The following is a 20,194-nucleotide window of genomic DNA, read 5'->3' on the forward strand; positions in this document are numbered from 1 at the left end:
TTAGGTACGTCTTGACCCTTCGGTTAATGGCGATGTAGTGTGTGTGTGTGTGTGTGTGTGTGTGTGTGTGTGTGTGTGTGTGTGTCAGACCGAGGGAGTGATTACTGGAATTAATTACTTGATATTTGGTGTCTCGAGTAGCTTTTTTGGGGTCATTTGTTGCCTTATTATCCTTAGTGAAAGGTTAGGGTTGGTTACGTTAGGTCCGGTTAGGTTAGGTTAGGTTAGGTTAGATTAGGTTAGGTTAGGTTAGGTTAGGTTAGGTTAGGTTAAGTTAGGAGTGAACGATGTATTTAAATTTTTATGGTTTTTATTCTTATTCTTCTTATTATTATTGTTATTATTATTATTATTAGTTTATGTATTGTTATTCTTAGTCTTCATTATTCACACATATTATCTATTCTTTTATTTATCACAGTCTCTTCTTATCGTTATTCTTGGTAATTTATATCATAGCGAAGTAACAATAGTGAATAAATTATAATGTGACGTGACAGTGTCTACTAAGGCCGGGGTAATTGTCTCATTACTCCTGTTATTGAAGTTTATCTTTAGGGTTAATATTAGAGGACTTATTGGATTTACCTGTAATTACTGATTCGCACCTGGCCTAGACGTGGTGTGTAGGTAAGAGAGACGGGCAGACAGATAGAAAGAGGCAGATGGATAGATAGATAAATGGACAGATGACAGAGAGAGAGATAAAAAGAGACAGAGAGAGAGAGAGAGAGAGAGAAAGAGATAGAGAGAGAGAGAGAGAGAGAGAGAGAGAGAGATAAAAACCAGACAGACAGGTAAAGAGAATATTGCAATTATCTCCTAACAAATATTGCAACTTCCACCTGTGTCACTGGATACAATATTGCGAGTATTTCTTCTGCAAAGGATGTTGAAAATTTCCCATAGGAGGAGCAAATAATTTTATACAGTGTTTTGTAAATTGTCATAATAACAGGTTGTTACATTGGACCATAACACTAGTGGCCACATGAGTAACAAGTTGACGCTGGGGAGTGACGATGAGTGGCAATGTGTGCTGTGTATGGAGGGACTGGGAGGAGGGAGGGGGGGAGGGCACTGGCATAATTCTCTGGTTCACAAATTATTTTTTTTTTAGGCAACATTGGTATTTTTTTTTTGCGATGATTAATGATGTATTTGTATTTTTTTGTATTTTGTATTTTGTTTTTGTTCCTCATTATGGCTACAGTTGCTACAGTACAGAATGTGGTGTTTGTTTGAGGATTTTAGTACACGTTGTTTTTGTTTGCTTGTTTGTTTGTTTGTGATTTTGTCTTCATTATGGGACGTGTTGTTATTTTCGGTTTATTTTGTATTTATATAATACTGGAGTATGAGACGTTAATCTTGAGAGGCGCCTGAAGGTGTGTGTGTGTGTGTGTGTGTGTGTGTGTGTGTGTGTGTGTGTGTGTGTGTGTGTGTGGATCACCTGAAGATTAGTTCCCCCTCTCGCTTATTTCAGCTGATTTCATCTTCGTTTAGGTCGAGATTATCATTAATAATTACCCATATTTATCAATTATTCGCAAATGGTTAAGTTTGATAGTTCACATTGTTCTCACAGGTGTACAGTACACTAGGTGGCGTGTCTCTCCCTTACCTGAGAGCTTATCGAGTTAGGACACGATCTGGGGACGAGCCTTAACTTGTTTTAGAGTCATCCTGGTGCTTAAGTGAACTGGGTTAAGTGCGTCCTTAACTCACCAGATTGAAGGAGATTTGAACGTACGACCCAGTGGGAATCCGGCGTGTGAGGAACATTATTTCCGTTGACATTTACGCCGTTTCCTGTCTCGCTCCAGTTACCTGTTATGTGTGGAGCCTTGGTGTGGCCCAGCTGGTGACTCAGACTCAGACATTGACAATTATCTCCTTTATTTCTTGAACAAATTTCACATATTAGCTCAACATTATAAGGTGATCATGATAATTAGTAAGGAAAGCCACACTACCTTATTGTTTACATTGGCAAGGATACCTAGCCTCTACCCTACCTGACCGTCCACGCGCCTCCCGCTGCCAGACGTGTTCAATCAAAATTCTTTTCTTGGGTGAATTTTTATTTTTTTATTTATTTATTATTTTTTTTTTTATCCGGGAGTAAACTCATCGATGTTTTATAATGACCAACAGTTTATATTTAAGTGTGGGAGATTTTTAACTGACGCTGTTTTAGTGAATTTTGGTGGCTTGGGGCACGTCTGGCGTGTAGACAGTTCAAGGTTACGACGTGTCAGAGACAGAGCGTGATATGCCTTGTGCTTGTGGCTGCCAGGCACACGAATCCGCACCGTCACCCACTGTAATGTTCTCCTCTCCCTCGGCATACTCGCAGCATCTACCCTATGTCGATTAGATTATAGTATCTGACCTGGGCTGGACAAGGATAGAATTCCCCTCCAACATCTACAAATCGGTTTGTTAGGTGGAGGGAAGAAGGGTTGGGGGGAGGGGGGAGTAGCTACCCTCCTTCACCCGCGAGGACACTTACACGACACGCGCGAGACAATGAAGGAAGACTCAGCACAATGTTGAACAATAAAGAAAATGAGATGGTCGAAATATTTCCTGTTATTTTCGTGGTGGGATTTTTATCAAGTTGGAGAGTGTCCAATGAGATGTCCGTGCACACACACACACACACACACACATAGTGACAGTCATTCTATGGAGAATTAATTATTACTGTCAACCATGGCAAATTAAATCCGTATCTCCATCCCTGTTGACCTTCCCTTGATGTCTGTTGGCCCTCTGTTGATTCTCCCCGTTAATATAGGGAGAATCATTTCCTATTTTCAACCTTTAATGAGCTCCTCCACCACCACCATCCCTCCATTAACACACATCCTTCCCTAATGATGGTAATACACACACCTTTTATATACCGTAGTGAGGGACAAAAAAAAGACAAGAGAGGAATATTCACCATCAACACAACCTTACAGTCAGTCTCTCACAACCACGATCATTACAGTTTCATACAGTAACCCCCCACCCCCAACCTCACCCAACCCCACCAACCCCACCCAACCCCACCCAACCCCCACCCCAACCCCACACCCCCACCACCACCACCAACCCCACCCAACCCCACCCAACCCCACCCAACCCCACCAACCCCCCACCAACCCCAACCCCACAACCCCACCAACCCCCACCCAACCCCACACCCCAACCCCACACCCCCACCACCACCACCAACCCCACCCAACCCCACCCAACCCCACCCAACCCACCCAACCCCAATTAACCCAACCCCACCCAACCCCAATTCAACCCCACCACCACCCAACCCCAATCCAACCCCACCCCACCCCAACCCCACCCAACCCAACCCAACCCCACCACCACCCAACTCACCAACCCAACCCAACCCCCACCCCACCCAACCCCACCCAACCCCACCACCACCCAACCCCACCCAACCCCACCCAACCCCAACCCAACCCCACCACCACCAACCCCACCCCACCCCACCCCACCCCACCCCACCTCCACTCACCAATGGAGGGGTAGCTGAAATTAAGTCTCCTCCTTTCCATGTTCGTCCATACTGTTTACAAGTCATTACTCTCAACGACAATCAAGTCGACTCTCACATAGGTTAGGTTAGGTAGGTAACACTCAAGTCAACTCTCACATAGGTTAGGTTAGGTTAGGCTAGGTTAGGCTAGGTTAACACTCAAGTCAACTCTCACATAGATTCTTGTTCTTACGTGTAGGTCGACACTCCACTGTCCTATTCAACACACACACACACACACACACTCTCTCTCCTCTCAAGACATGAAGATTAGATCCTACTTATTATCACCTTAAGTTTAACCACCTAAACGTAACCTAACCTAACCTAACCTAACCTAATCTAACCTAACCTAACCTAACTAACCTAATCTAACCTAACCTAACCTAACCCTGCATCTTGTACTATATGTGAGGTATTATATATCACCTCTTATAACAGACCAAGTTTATGTTGAGTTTATCCATTGTGTACCAGTTAAGTCTTGATGAGCCACACTGTCTTATGAGCCACACTGTCTTATGGGCCACACTTTCTTATGAGCCATATTGTCTTATGAGCCATACTGTTTTATGAGCCACACTGTCTTATGAGCCACACTTTCTTATGAGCCACACTGTCTTATGAGCCACAACTGTCTTATGAACCACACTGTCTTATGAGCCATATTGTCTTTATGAGCCACACTGTCTTATGAGCTACACTATCTTATGAGCCACACTGTCTTATGAGCCACACTGTCTTATGAGCCATACTGTCTTATGAGCCACAACTGTCTTATGAGCCACACTTTCTTATGAGCCACCACTGTCTTATGAGCCACACTGTCTTATGAGCCACACTGTCTTATGAACCACACTGTCTTATGAGCCACACTGTCTTGCGTAATATTTTTCTTCGTGACTTGAAGTTAGAAAACATATTGTATAGTTACGGTCGAGTTTCAGTTCAAGACAGATAGAGTAAATCGTTATGCAAGTTTACATGTATTCAGCATGCTTAATAGACATGTAGCCAAACGCAATGTACATAGAGCGTGTCACCATACATACACTACTCGGCCATCATCCCTCGTACTGCAGGAGAGTTTGTTAATGGTGGCGGTACAGTAATATATTTTACTTGATTATATGTATGTACTGTATATTATTGTTATTTATTATTTTTTTTTTTTTGTAAATAGCTTTTTCACGAGCTTTTTTTATTTTTGACCGTAAACTAATAGAAAACATTTATGTATGTGCACAGTAATTTATTCACTTGTTTTCAATTTTAATTTGCAAAAAACATATAGTAATTGGATTTCCATTCATATAGATCCCGTGAACATTTTTTCTCTTATTTCTTATAATTTTAAATTCGTGTAATTGTTTTTTTTTTATTATTAATCATTAACATTTTGTGTATAGCTTTACATAACCCTGCATTAATGAACTAACAGCAGCACCATACCTCTATCTACCAGAGGCCGTCGACTATCTCATGATGTGGGCGCTGCGGGGAGGCACGTCACAGAAACCGTGGTCCCATGGCTCCGGTAAGAGCGGTAACTTTACTAATCTGGTGCCTGCCGCTCTGTGTAACCATATACCTCCCTCTCTCTCTCTCTCTCTTTATACTCTCACACCCTGCAGCTTTGTCTCTCCCTCTCCATAGCTCGATGCGGAAACACGCTTCAACCTGCTTATCCCAATACCAGTTTTATGTCTGCCTTTCTTTCTGTAGTTTGATGTGAAAATGTTTCTTTATTCCATCCCCGACCCCCTCTTTTCTTTTCTAAGTAGCACGATGTGGAAACAAGCCCCAGTTTCCTCTGTTTTTCCTCCAGTATTCTGTAATTCAATGTGAAATAAACTTTATATTCTATCTCAACTCCAGTTTATGTCACCTCCCCCTCCGGTAGTAGGTTGCTGAAGCACGACGCATCTTGTTCTTCATCTATTTCTTCTGCAGCAGGAGATCAACCACCACTACCACCACCACCACTACTACTACCACGATGAGCTGAAGCTGTTTCTCCCGACTGTCACTCTGTCTCATTCACCGTTTATCTGTCTCTGTTCCCCACTATTATCTCATCAAAGTCTGAAGACGCTGTTTGCTGTTGCTGTCCTGTTGCTGTGGTCTTCCCTCACAACACACTATTAATATTCTCTCTCTCTCTGTGTCTCTCTCCGCAACACACTCTGTATCCCTTTGGCTGTAATGCACTGATTGCTATGAAAACTGTAGTGGTAGACGTAACAGTATTGAATTGTGTATAAACTGTAATATTGTGTTGTATTATGTAACTGTATTCTCTCTGACGGTCTCTTTAGTTTTCAGTGACAGTCGACAAGAGAAATTGACTCCACAGCTGTACGGGTTCTGTCATCTAACCTAACCTAACCTAACCTCTCCTCACCCAATGATAAGTTTACGAGTAATTTTATAAACATGTGTCAACTAATCACGTGAAGATTAGCCCCCCCGTAACTTATAACACCTTCAGATAAACCTAACCTAACCTAATGGACTAATCTCCATTAAAAATATGTCAGCATACATCACATTTACCACAATATTCAATAGACTTTTTTTTTTACTTTTACTGTAAAAACATTTCCTTGTCTTCATCACTGGAATTGTGGTGAGGAAGGTGGTGAGTGAGGTGTTGTGGTGAGAGAGGTGGTGTTGTGGTGAGGAAGGTGGTGAGTGAGGTGTTGTGGTGAGGACGGTGGAGACCACTCACTCAAGAACCCGAGAACAACTTTTTGTAGGATCTATTGACACTACTGAGGTCTGTTAAAGTTGAGGAAGGATATAACCATGGAACTAATGACTTCTCTCATATCACCACTACCACCATCAGAAATTGTCTGCCCTTTTCCTTGACCCGGTAACATAGGACACCACAACGAGGAGGGAGTCGGCAAGCTTCCATTGTCCTGAGCCCTGACGGAGGGGGGAAGGAAGGAAGGAAGGGAAGGAGGGGGAGGGGAGGGAGGGGGGAGGAGGAGGGAGGAAGGAAGGAAGGAGGAGGGGAGGGGAGGAGGGTGTCTTGTTTGTTGAGTAATTAATGTTGTTACACATCTTGCACGACTGTTGATTAGGTGTGTGTGTGTGTGTGTGTGTTTTAGAAGGTAAATGGTGAACTTTCTTATGTTTTGTGGGTATATCTTGCAAAACCTAATGATGTCGGTAAACACAAGTGATGCTAGTAATATAGAGCACCTGATCACACACACACACACACACACACACACACACACACACACACACACACACACACACACACACACACACACACACACACACACACACACACTCTTGCTTCTCCACAACACCCAACAAGTGAGATACACACGCGGGAACAAGTTTGAGACAAGTAATAACTGGTTGAGATGGGACGACCTGATGAGGCTTCACCCTCCAGCCTCGGTATAGTGTGATGGTGTGTGGGATGGTGAGGGGTGGAGCAGGGAGAGGCGGGCAGGAAGAGGGGCAGGAAGAGGTGTGATAGGAGAAATGGAGAGGAGGAGAGGTGGGAAGGAATTGATGGAAAGGACAGAAAAAGAGATGAAGACAGAGGGAGGTGAGATTGAAGGGTGGAATGAAGGAGGAGAGAGAGAGAGAGAGAGAGAGAGAGAGATTATGTATGGATGAATTAGGAAGCAACAGATGGGGGAGGGTGTGGTAAGAAAGTGTAAAGCAACATGTGAAAGATGAGAACAAAGAGAGGGAGAGAGTAAACAGGGTGAGAATAATGTGATAGAGAAGGGCCGAGAAGGGGAAAGGAAAAAAGAAGCAGGAAATATTAAAAAAAAAAGTGTTGGGTTAAGGGATAATAGATACAGAACAGGGAGAGGAGGAGAGGATGGAACGCAGAATATTTGATAATGGTGGGAGTAATGGAAGAGAGAATGGCAGGTGAGAATGAAAGAGGAAGAGAGAGAGAGGATTCAAGAGAAGAAAATTAGAAAAATAATGTAAAAGAAGAGAGGGTGTTCAGACCGAGAGAGAGAGAGAGAGAGAGATGGGGGGTGACTGAGGAAAGTTGTCAGCAAGAGGTGAATGAGAAGGAGGGGGAAGACCTGGCAATATTGGCACTAAAGGAGAGGCGAAGATACAACCTGCCGTGTCGTGTAAATGAGTCTCGTGTCCTCGTCTGTTACCTGATATACAGTTACCCCCTTCAATAGTCTCATAGAAAACGATGTAGAAAAATAACATAGAAAACGACATAGAAACGACATGGGACACTTTTTATTTCCTTTCATAACGTAACTATTCGTGTCTTGAATATTTGTATATATTTTTTCCCCTCCAGAAATCTCAAGAGACGACATAACAAAGCTTCCTGGGTCTTTGATAATGCGAATTTCCAAACTTTTCCAGACAATTTATATAGCCTTTGCCTTTCGAGGAGTCTTATGGAAAACGAAACAAAAGCATCAGTTTTCTTTGATAAGGGAAATATTTGGGGGATTTGTTTCCGAACTTTTATGGTGGTTGTGTCGTAGTGTTGTTCTTCTTCCCTATCTTTTTCCCTGCTGGTGAGGGCTTACGTCACACACAGGTCTCTATGATAAACTGTAATTTCAAGTCATTTATTACTCCTATATGTAACTTCTCTAACTACTGTAGTTACTCCTTCAAATGTAACAAAAGAAAACGATCGTGTTCTTTGATGGTGGGAAATATACATTCATGTTTTCAGCATATATATATATATAGACATTCTTGTTACAGTTTTCCGTCTAGAATTCCGACTGAAGTTGAATGGCATTATCGAGTTTCTTTGATAATACCAAAAAGAATATCACCTTTGCTTTATGCTGCAACAAATAGCATTGTGTATAACAAAGAGGAGATACATTCTTAACCTGAGCTTTTTATCCTTGACTTAATTAGAGTAAAGCAACTCAGTGACGTAATGGAAGGAATGACATCATGTGCTCTATTGTGACGTAGTGAATTGAGAGGATAGGTTGTGGGGGAGAAAGGGGTGGGAAGACAGATAGAAATAAAATATGGAGGAGAAGGTGTTGGTAAGGGAAAATGGGGTGTTGTTGAGGGGGAGAAGGGGTGGGTGTTGCTAAGGGGGAAATGGGGTGTTGTTGAGGGGGAGAAGGTGGTGGGTGTTGCTAAGGGGGAGAAGGGAGGGGTGTTACTGTATGACGTAGGGTAGGAGAAGGAGGAACAAATGAGGGTCGAAAAGTGGGGAGAGAGAGAGGGAAAGGGGATTGAAGAGATTAGAGAGGTGAAGGAAGGAAGGAGGAAGAGAAGTGAGAAGAAGAAGAAGAATAGAGATAGAAGAAAGACCTGAAAGGGAAAAGGTGATAGGGGTAGAAGAGAGGGCGGAGAAAGGTGTGAAGGAGGGTGTAGGGGGAGGAAGATGGGGAGTGGAAGGGAAAGAGGAGGAGGAGGGGAGGGACAGGAGAGAGGAATGGGGACTGGAAGAAAGAGGAGAAAGAAGACGAGTAGGCAGGGAGGGGCGGTAGGAGAGACATCATTAACAAGCTTATTATCAAGTTGTTACTCTCGCTTGAGTTGACACTCCTGAGTGGTGCCATCTACCTGACACCCACTGCCACTACCTGTGGTGACAACAGTTAGTGAATGAAAGGGACGGAGGAGAGAGAGAGAGAGAGAGAGAGAGAGAGAGAGAGAGAGAGAGAGAGAGAGAGAGAGAGAGAGAGAGAGAGAGAGGACTCTAAAACAACGTCATATCCCTTAACACACACAATAAACACATGTTGTAGACATTTAACACACCCTCACGCACATTTAACACACCCTCACAGACACTTAACACACCATGACGCACATTTAACACACCCTCACGCACATTTAACACACCCTCACGCACATTTAACACACCCTCACGCACATTTAACACACCCTCACGCACATTTAACACACCCTGACGCACTAACACACACGAGGTCATGTCACACATTATAAACTTCCTGTAAGAAAGTGAAAAACATGTCACTTTTTTTCCTTCGTAGATGAGGAAGATGAGGAGGCGATGGTGAGGGTGGTTGATGAGGGAACATAAAGAATAATTATGCTGGTGAGGGAAAGTGGGAGAGTAGAAGTGTGTCTGAGGGAGGGAGAGGAGGAGGTATGAAGGAAAGAAGGAGAGAGGTGGAGTGGTGTGAGGGAAGGAGGAAGAGAGGGAGAGAATGTTTGAGAGGGGGAAGAGGAAGAGGTATGAGAAGAGAGAAAATGTGTGAGAGAAGAAGGAAGAAGAGATGTGAGGAAGAAAGTGAGAATATATGAAGAAAAGGAGAAGAGAACTGAGGAGGAAAGAGGTGTAGTGGAAGAGTTATGGAAAGGGAAAAGAAGGAGAGCAAAGAAGGGAAAAAAAAGGAGGGAAGGTAGAGGATAAAGGGAAGTAAAGCGAGAGGGAGGGAGAGAGGGAAGTAAGGATAGGGAAAGGGAGAGAAGGATAGGGGAGGAAGAGAGGGAAGGAGGAAGAGAAGGAAAGAGGAAGAGGGAGGGTCGCCAGAAAAGTAACCAAGGAAGCGGAATTGATTTTTGCTTACTTAGCTGACGGTGGCCGGTTGACCGTCGCATCAAAGTGGCTGTTCTCCTGTTACGTCTCCTAGTTGGTCTCTTATCTGGTCTCCTGTTACATCATCTAGTTGGTCTCCTACCTGGTCTCCTGTTACATCATCTAGTTGGTCTCCTGTCTGATCTCCTGTTACATCTCCTAGTTGGTCTCTTACCTGGTCTCCTGTTACATCTCCAAGCCGGTCTCCAGTTAGACGTCCTAACTGGTCTCTTATTATATCTCCTAGTTGGTCTCCTATTAGCTCGCCTAGCTGCTCTCCTATTAGACTTCCTAGTTGGTCTCCTAGCTGCTCTGCTGTTAGTCTCCTAGTTGCTGGTTTCCTATTAGATCTATTTGGTTTTCCTATTAGATATTTTAGCTGGTCTTCTAACTGCTCTTCCAGTATACTGTAGGTCTCCCAGCGGGTATCTGGACCTATCTGGTTGATCCTCAGGTGTGGTGCATCGACAGTCGGAATTACATCAGTTTTAAATGAGCGTCTTCAAACACATTTCTTCCGGTATATCAAAATTTGTCAATAACCCAAATTCATTCGTTTTTTTATGGTGTAAATGTGTAATTTTTGTATCGATTTTATAACTCAGTTTACTTTAGGTTATATCTGTGAGTTATTTAGTAACGAGGGGTGAAGAAGATATAATAATTTGGTGGGTAGTTTGGGAGATCTTCGGGTGGCAAGGTCGTGACCATTTTCTCTGTCAGACTCAAGGCTATACAGAGAAAATGGTTTTGGGCTGTTCCTACCACTAACTCTTATAATTTCTTCATATATAGGACACAATTCTTCTGTCCAGTAAATCTCTCTCTCTCTCTCTCTCTCTCTCTCTCTCTCTCTCTCTCTCTACCAAGTGTCTGGTTTATTGAAGTCTACGGTGTTTTATCGCCATTTTCAGACCATACAGCTTGACTTTGATTAAGACGTTATGTAGGTGTTTCTCGAGACGTTATGTAGATGTTTCTCGAGAGGTCATGTAGATATTTCTGAGGGCGTTATGTAGATTTTTCTGGAGACTTTATGTAGATGTTTCTCGAGACTTTATGATGTTTCTGGAGACGTTATGTACAGGAGATGTTTCTGGAGACGTTATGTAGATATTTCTCGAGACTTTATGATGTTTCTCGAGACCTTATGTAGATGTTTCTGGAGACGTTATGTAGATGTTTCTCGAGTCGTCATGTAGATGTTTATGAAGACGTTATGTAGATGTTTCTCGAGAGGTCATGTAAATGTTTCTCAAGAGGTCATGTAGATGTTTCTCAAGAGGTCATGTAAATGTTTCTCGAGAGGTCATGTAGATGTTTCTCGAGAGGTCATGTAGATGTTTCTCAAGAGGTCATGTAGATGTTTCTCAAGAGGTCATGTAGATGTTCCTCCTTGTACACACTTATAGTATTTAGTGCCATTCATTATTATTTTCTCCTTTACACTACATATTAACCACGATAGTATTGATTTACAAAGCTACACGTCAACACTACAAAGGTTCACACACGCTACACCAGTGACACAAGTTTCTAGGTCAGACAGAGGGAGTGTCTGAATCTTTCTAACTCAATAATAATGTTAATGATAATACTCGTAGCTGTGATAGACTGCATCAGAATCTGAATCAGCATTTTAACCAAGTAAATACACACGGAAGAAAGATGGTTAAGTTATGTATTAGAAAGAGTCAGTTACCCATAGAATACGTTTTCTTTTATTCAGGAGACGAGAGAAAACGGGACTCATGATTGTATGTATCCTGTCAATGGCGAGACCAACTTTAGCTTGGAAACTTCGAGTAAGATCATTTAGAAGTTCTTGTGACTGGAGTGCTGAGGTGAATTTCATTGATAAACTAGAAAAGCGTTAATTTGTGGGACCTGGGCCATTCTCCCGGCTGTACAAGATGTGGGGTAACTCGGCCGTGTTTGGGGGAGTATATCCTACATGAAGTTTAGTTGATCAGTTCGAAAGCATCTTTAAATTGAATTATATTGTGTCGTGGGAGTTGCTTTGTGTGTGTGTGTGTGTGTGTGTGTGTGTGGACAATGATTATCGTATGAGTAACTGTGTTTTTCTTGATAAGGTCACATACATGTGTTCTTCTCTTCACTATATATATTACAGTCTTGTTCTAAGGTCTTCATGTATGCAGAGAGTGGAAACTTCCTATAAAGAAAATAACGTGATAAACACTAATATTTAAGCAAATTACAACACAACTTCAATTTCCTAATTTTGCCAGTACTCGTAAACAAAGGCCGGATTACAGGGATTTCCCCCAGCTGGCTGTGGGGGATTACTACAGGATTATACCTGCATTTTTATAGCCTTATAAATTTCATGCATAGATTTTGTATACCTTTTACAGAGGACACGTGTTTGTGTATTGTTGTGTTTTGTTGTGATATTTAAAACTAGTGTTATTGTTAATTAACTCTCTAGCTTTTTGTCTATATTTATGTTCGTTTATTGATATATTTATCTTTAATTTCAGTTATTTACTTTTTTCCTCTAATCTTCTACATAATCCGGTTATTTTATTTCCCTGATAACTTCTCTTTCTCAACACAGGAATTATTACTCTCTGGTGATCGCTAATTACAGACCAACGCCGCGTCTTAATTCCTCTTACCTGTGCACCAAGACAGGGGGAAGACAATGCTAGACTATCTATTTCCTCTCTAATTCTCTCTTCCTTTACAGCTTCACCGGAATTTTTCTCTCTATTGCTAATTACATCCGTGCATATTAGTGTTGCATGTTAATTATTATTTATCATTATATGGATAACATTAAGGTATATACCGGAATTGTCAATATTAGCTTTGTAGTACCGAGGCGAGTGAGCACCAAGCTAGTGTACCGGCTGGAGATTCTCTTACCAGAACCATTGGGAGATTTACCTCAAGTATTTACCTGCACACAGACAAGCGGTGTGCATGTGATACGACAGTGTTCTTTCCACGCCCGCAGATCATATCCCCCGACTATGCCCCCTAATAATCTCCCCTCACCACGCCCCTATCCACGCCCTTCGTCCACGCTTTTCCTCTACACCTTAAAATCGACTATGAACACCCTCCAGGCACACCACGGCACCACTGACATGACCACGCCTCTCAACGCCTAAAGTCCTGCTTCACATTTTACGTGCGAACTCCCTTTAACCACGCCCTCCTCCCACGCCGTCTAACCACGCTTCTCCTCCTCCGTCAACAGGGGCAAGAGCCGGAGTGTGGACCACACCATCCACAACCCTTTCGACCTGGATGCCCTCCGCCGCAAGATAGGGGAACGCACCACCTCCGAGCCCTCTAGGGACATCTCCTCCCCCTCACCAGGTAGGTCCTCTCCTCTTTTTCTTTGTTAATGACTCGCACCTGTTATAAGGGGTCGGGAATGTCCCCTCACCTTCGCCAGGAAGATCATTACCTCCCTTACCTTGTTAATGAAATGTATACCTGTTATGACGGGTTAGGGAGATACCCTCGGCTTCGTCAGGTGAGTCCTGTTATTTAATTATGTAACGTTGGGGCAAAAATACTTTATATATATATATATATATATATTAAAGGTTCGTGCAGTAGTTCCTGGGTTGTGACCTATGTGTTGGCAGTGTTAGGATGTCTGGGTTATACACCGTAAACTGGAGCCTTACGCCCGAGTGTTGTCCCGTGTGACCAGGTACACCGCCAGGCTCCTCTTGTTCTCTAGTGTACACTCCTGTTGGTGTGACCGGCCGAGAACCATCCCCTCTGAGTTGCTTCACATGAGCTGTACCTGGTGTGGGCGTGCATCAGTTAGCAGGGAACCAGGAGCCTTAGCTGGTGTGGGCGTGCATCAGTTGGGGCAGGGTCCCTGGAGCCGTACCTGGTGTGGGCGTGCATCAGTTAGCAGGGTACCAGGAGCCGGACCTGGTGTGGGCGTGCATCGTTAGCAGGGTACCAGGAGCCGTACCTGGTGTGGGCGTGCATCAGTTAGCAGGGTCCCTGAGCCGTACCTGGTGTGGGCGTGCATCAGTTAGTAGCAGGGTACCAGAAGCCGGACCTGGTGTGGGCGTGCATCGTTAGCAGGGTACCAGGAGCCGTGCCTGGTGTGTGGGCGTGCATCAGTTAGCAGGGTCCCTGAGCCGTACCTGGTGTGGGCGTGCATCGTTAGCAGGCGCCCAGGAGCCGACCTGGTGTGGGCGCAACAGTTAGCAGGGTACTAGGAGCCGTGCCTGGTGTGGGCGTGCATCAGTTATCAGGGTACCACAGGAGCCGTACCTGGTGTGGGCGTGCATCAGGCTAGCAGGGTACCAGGAGCCGTACCTGGTGTGGGCGTGCATCAGCATAGCAGGTCCCTGAGCCGTACCTGGTGTGGGCGTGCATCAGTTAGCACGGTACCAGGAGCCGTACCTGGTGTGGGCGTGCATCAGTTAGTAGGGTACCAGGAGCCGTACCTGGTGTGGGCGTGTGCATCAGTTAGGCAGGGTACCTGGAGCCGTACCTGGTGTGTGGGCGTGCATCAGTTAGTAGGGTACCTGAGCGTACTCTGTGGTGTGGGCGTGCATCAGTTAGCAGGGTCCCTGGAGCCGTACCTGGTGTGGGCGTGCATCAGTTAGCAGGGTACCAGGAGCCGTACCTGGTGTGGGCGTCCATCAGTTAGCAAGGTACCTGGAGCCGTACCTGGTGTGGGCGTGCATCAATTAGCAGGGTCCCTGGAGCCGTACCTGGTGTGGCCGTGCATCAGTTAGCAGGGTACCAGGAGCCGTGCTTGTCTTCAGATTACATGAGTGATTCTTGCTGCAGATATTACCTCTCTCTTTCTCTCTTTCTCTCTCTCTCTTTTTCTCTATCAATAACCTCTTACTGGTATATACATTTTAGTAGTAGTAGAAGTAGTAGTAATGGTTGCCCTTGAGAATGATTGGTCCAGGGCCTCGTAGACGTCGCTAACACAACAACCACACACCTAAGTTAACGAGCTCTATGACCCAGTGTCGAGGAATAATTCAAGAAGACCGGACAACTCGCCAACTGCACTGGCTAACCACTGCCCCGGAACATGATCCACAAGTCAATTAAATTCCGGTTCCCAATATCTAATTACTTTTTCACTCAGTTGAAGTCCAAACATATACTGTATATCATAGGGGTCACACACACACACACACACACACACACACACACACACACACACACACACACACACACACACACACACACTACACTACATCCTTGACCACCGAAGGGTCAAGACGTACCTGGCGCTCCTCTCGGAGCAGCCAGGTCAACTGTTAAGTGGGCCCATACCAACTCCCTCCCCTGAACCCTCCTCCCCACCGGAATATCAACAAGTTCTCGCCAGAAGTTACTATTTCATTTAGGAAAGGAATGGAACCAGTGTTAAACAGAGGTGAATAGTGGTGAACAGTGCTTAAGTCAGCGAGAACAACTCAACAGTAACAGTCTCACCCAAGTTAACCTTCACACAGTGAGGTCCCAGGTACCCAGTGATAACGGCCCGTGAGACCCAACAACCAGCGATGTGTTAATCCGTCTACGATAGGAAGGCCTGGGACCACACCTCACTCATATAACATCGTCTGTGAGGGAATTACTACACCACGTGAGGCCCCGCATAACACCATATGTGAAGGAGTTACTACACCACGTGAGGCCCCGCATAACACCATCTGTGAGGGAATTACTACACCACGTGAGGCCCCTCATAACACCATCTGTGAGGGAATTACTACACCACGTCAGGTCCCTCGTAACACCATCTGTAAGGTAATTACTACACTACGTGAGGTCCCTCATAACACCATCTGGGAGGGAGTTACTACACTACGTGTTTGCTGTTCAACACCTACAATAATCTGTATGTTCACTGTATGTTCCTTTACCTTTCTCTAATGAAGGCTTTTGTTAAACCACCAATGTATGTAATAAGTCATTTATGTCCAATGTATATTTTCAGCCTTCGGGCTGCAGAACTTTTCAATAAACCGTTAATTATTATTATTATTATTATTACCACACACACACACACACACACACACACACACACACACACACACACACACACACACACACACACACACACACACACACATGGAATTGAATCCAGCCTTTTGGTGGACGCCTTTGCAGATATCGTTGGGGAGAGTGGGAGGTGGGTGAGAGGTGGGGGAGTGAGAGAGGGAGGAAGGAGAGATTGAGAGGTGGGGGTGAGAGGGAGGGAAGGAGAGAGAATTTGTTGTCTGGTCCTTGCAATTATTGGAAAATCGACAACCTAACTACGGAGGAAGAGGGAGTAAAGAGAGGGAGGGAGTAAGGGAAGGAGGATGGACGAGTGAGAGTGGAGTAAGAGAAGGGAGAGAAAGTTGGGGGATAGTTAAGAGAGAGAGAGAGAGATGAGATATCTCTTCCTCTTTCTGTCTTTCATCTAGTTCGTCTTTTACTTTACCATCTTCCCTTCATATCCTCGTCCAGTTTCTCTCTCCCTTTCTTTTATTTATTTTTTCCTCCCCTACATTTCTTCTCTTTTCATTCAATTCCTCCTCCCCCTTTTTTATCTCCTCTCTCTCTCTCTCTCTCTCTCTCTCTCTCTCTCTCTCTCTCTCTCTCTCTCTCTCTCTCCTCTCTCTCTCTCTCTCTCTCTCTCTCTCTCTCTCTCTCTCTCTCTCTCTCTCACTCACACACACACACACACACACACACACCAATGACCTTTTGACCTGGTGACCTTCGTGACCCCCTGATGCTATATATTAAGCATTACTACATATGATTCTAACCCACTCCTCTTCCTCTCGCCCAACTGTCTTAATTACGAGACAGAAAAGACCCTTTCTCCACCCACCTCACCCCACCCCACCCACCTCCCCGACATTCTCTGACCTCTGGCCTAGACAATTAACACAGTAATGTCCTTTCACCCTCTAAGTCTGGGCCAGCAGAAAACCCATTGTCGGCGACGTAGTATTTATATTTAGTGTGTGTGTGTGTGTGTGTGTGTGTGTGTGTGTGTGTGTGTGTGTGTGTGTGTGTGTGTGTGTGTGTGTGTGTGTGTGTGTGTGTGTTCAGGCGGCGTTAATAGTTGGGAGTCTATGGGACATTTAACCTCCTGAGTACGATGCTAACCTATTGGGTGCAGTGAATTAGTCTATTAACTATTTGAGTGCTGTGTCTTAACTGTTAGTATACGGTGTCGTCACAGCTGATCCTTGACTTGACTCTTCCCACAATGACTTGACCTAAGAAAGCCAGCCTCTATGACGTCACAGCTCAACCCCCCCCCTCCCCCCCTCCTATTGGTCCATTCTCCTGACGTGATCTGAAACCTTGGACAAGCACCACCTGTGCCTTCCTGCCTCCTCAGGCCAGGTGCTGACTGACCGAGCCTTTGACAGTCTTAGATGATTCGTTGCAATGGTTTTATGTGATGTGGTGTGTGTGTGTGTGTGTGTGTGTGTGTGTGTGTGTGTGTGTGTGTGTGTGTGTGTGTGTGTGTGTGTGTGTATATATTGTATGTTACTGTGTTTAATGTTATCGTGTATAATTTTGTAGATTTCTTTTTCATTACTGCTTTCATTTAGGTAATGCATAAAATACACGAATGAATATAATGAAAGTTGATAAATAATGAATAAAAAAAAAAATAAAAAAAAAATAATTCCTAGATAAATTGATGCCATAAACAACTTCCTTTCAATCTATAGGGAGAGTCAAAACTTAACCCTAACCAGCTTAAAATAAAATCAGCTTATCAAAAGGCTTTGCTGCAGCTTACAATATGTTTCTCCATCAATATGTAAGGCGATACAGTATATAAGTAATGGTCTTAAGGTTTTGTGTTGCCTTGGCTGCGGTTTCGGCTTTATGGCTTTAAATGGCTGGCTTCGGCTTCGGCTTCGTCTTTGTGGCTTTCCAATGGCTTCAACCCCATGTCTGACTGGTAGATGGTAGACAACAGGTGATATAGGTAGATGGTAGACAACATGTAGGTGATTAATTGTTAATGACAGGTGGCTTATGGACAGATGGTGTGTGGGAGGATGTAGATGGCAGGTAGTCGATAACAGATGGTGGAGTGGTGGCAGGGAAGACGAAATGACTGATGGGTGTGGGGCAAGTGGGTGGCAGGTACTGATGGCAGGTGGTGGTGTCAAGTGATGGTGGCAGGTGGTGGTGGCAGGTGATGGTGGCAGGTGGTGGTGGCATATGATGGTGTCAGGTGATGGCAGGTGGTGGTGTCGTGGTGGCAGGTGGTGGTGTCTTGTTTGCAGGTGATGGCAGATGGTGGTGTCGTGTTTGCAGGTAATGGTGGCAGACGGTGGTGTCGTGGTGGCAGGTGATGGCAGATGGTGGTGGCAGGTGATGGCAGGTGGCGGCGGCGTGGTGGTCCTCACCTTTAAGATACCTCGTGTCTGACTTACCTTCAGGCGCAGGCTTAAAGCTACCTCACATCTTCCTGCTGAACCTCTCTCTCTCTCTCTCTCTCTCTCTCTCTCTCTCTCTCTCTCTCTCAAAATATTTTCTTCAGTTATACGGGAAGAAAAATGAAATTGAAAAAAATATTTTTACCATTAATAATAATAATAATAATAATAATAATAATAATAATAATAATAATAATAATAATGATATTATTAATAATAATAATAATAATAATAATAATAATAATAATAATAATTATAATAAAATTGATAACAATAGTAATGTAATATTAATGATACTGTAATTTTAATATTAAATGAAATTACAAGAAGACAAGGGTTAAATGCATTTTTGGGGGTGTTTCTCAGTTGTTCTGGTATGATACGTGTGATGGTTTACTTCATCATTACAGGGGTTAAAGTTAACAGTCAATAATGGCAGGATTTAAAAATGATGATTATGGGTGATGAGTTATGGGGTGGTGGCCCTGGTGGGGCTCTCCCTCCCTAGCACTCGGTGACGGGCCTCATCACTTATGGGTTTTACGGGGTGACATTAACGTAGGGAATTTTGACGATGTCTTTATATATAACGCGATATTAAATTAATTATTAATTACTTACTCTGCCAATGTTTCTCTCTGGCCTCCTTCCCTTGGGATGACCACGTCTACAGTAGTTTCAGTGGCCTATATATATATATATATATATATATATATATATATATATATATATATATATATATATATATATATATATATATATATATATATATATATATATATATATATATATTAGGGTGGTCCAAAATATCACATATTTGTATACGTTTTCTCCACAAGGTTTATTTTTGTCCATTAGGTACAAAATGCATCCCAGAAAAAAATTGGATCATTTAAAGCATATTTAGAGGTCAATCCAATGTCCTCTTTTTTTCCATTTAGTACGTAATAAGGATTTTTCGGGGCTAGATAAACACATTATAAACACATTGTCTTTATTCAGCAAAATATACTATTTAGATTGATAATGAAATAATTGTAGAACTGATGAGATATAAATGAAATAAGTAACTTCATCTGATTAATGGTAACCCTTGTCTGTGTTTCCTGTTTCAACCTGTCATTGTCAGTCCCTATGACTCAATACTTGACTCTTTGCCCTTTCCAAATAGGCAACTAGGCTATATACATTGAAATATACCCAATATAATGTGTTGTGTATATTAAGACTGTATCATGCGGACAAGAAAATTCAGTCCTACACTACAAGTATAATATGCAAAATGGATTGACCTCTAAATGTTAATGAATATGGATAAAAATTTACAGACCTTATCTATGAACCAAATGGACAATTTTAAGGCTTGTGGAGGCAATATATTACTACTTATATTTTTTACCATATAGTTTTGGACCACCCTAATATATATATATATAGGCCACTGTAGACGTGGTCATCCCAAGGGAAGGAGGCCAGTGGCCCGTGTAGGATCCCCCCATTGTTCATGATAGTTTAGCCGAGGGTTATTTTGTCGACCAGTATTGTTCTAGCTTCCACAAGTTGAGCTGGTAGACTCTTCTGTAGGTTTACCAGCCTCTGTGTGAAGAAGTATATTCGCCCTGCATGACATCCTGGTGATCTTTAAATTGTGTGTTCTAGTGCTGG

At 43.5% G+C, this 20,194-nt stretch overlaps 1 protein-coding gene across 1 annotated transcript in view; it reads left to right on the forward strand.

Annotated features, from left to right (window-relative positions):
- Positions 1-14,704, forward strand: part of LOC121872127 — a 52,790-nt gene extending 38,086 nt beyond the window's left edge. Inside the window, exons 2-3 of the mRNA XM_042374799.1 lie at positions 13,321-13,442; positions 14,358-14,704. Coding sequence (XP_042230733.1) covers positions 13,321-13,442; positions 14,358-14,704 — 469 coding nt within the window. The remainder of the gene's footprint in view (positions 1-13,320; positions 13,443-14,357) is intronic.
- The last annotated feature ends 5,490 nt before the right edge of the window (positions 14,705-20,194 follow it).

This window comes from Homarus americanus, unplaced genomic scaffold (genome assembly GCF_018991925.1).
Source record: "Homarus americanus isolate GMGI-L3 unplaced genomic scaffold, GMGI_Hamer_2.0 scaffold60095, whole genome shotgun sequence".
In the NCBI taxonomy this organism is placed as follows: Eukaryota; Metazoa; Arthropoda; class Malacostraca; order Decapoda; family Nephropidae; genus Homarus; species Homarus americanus.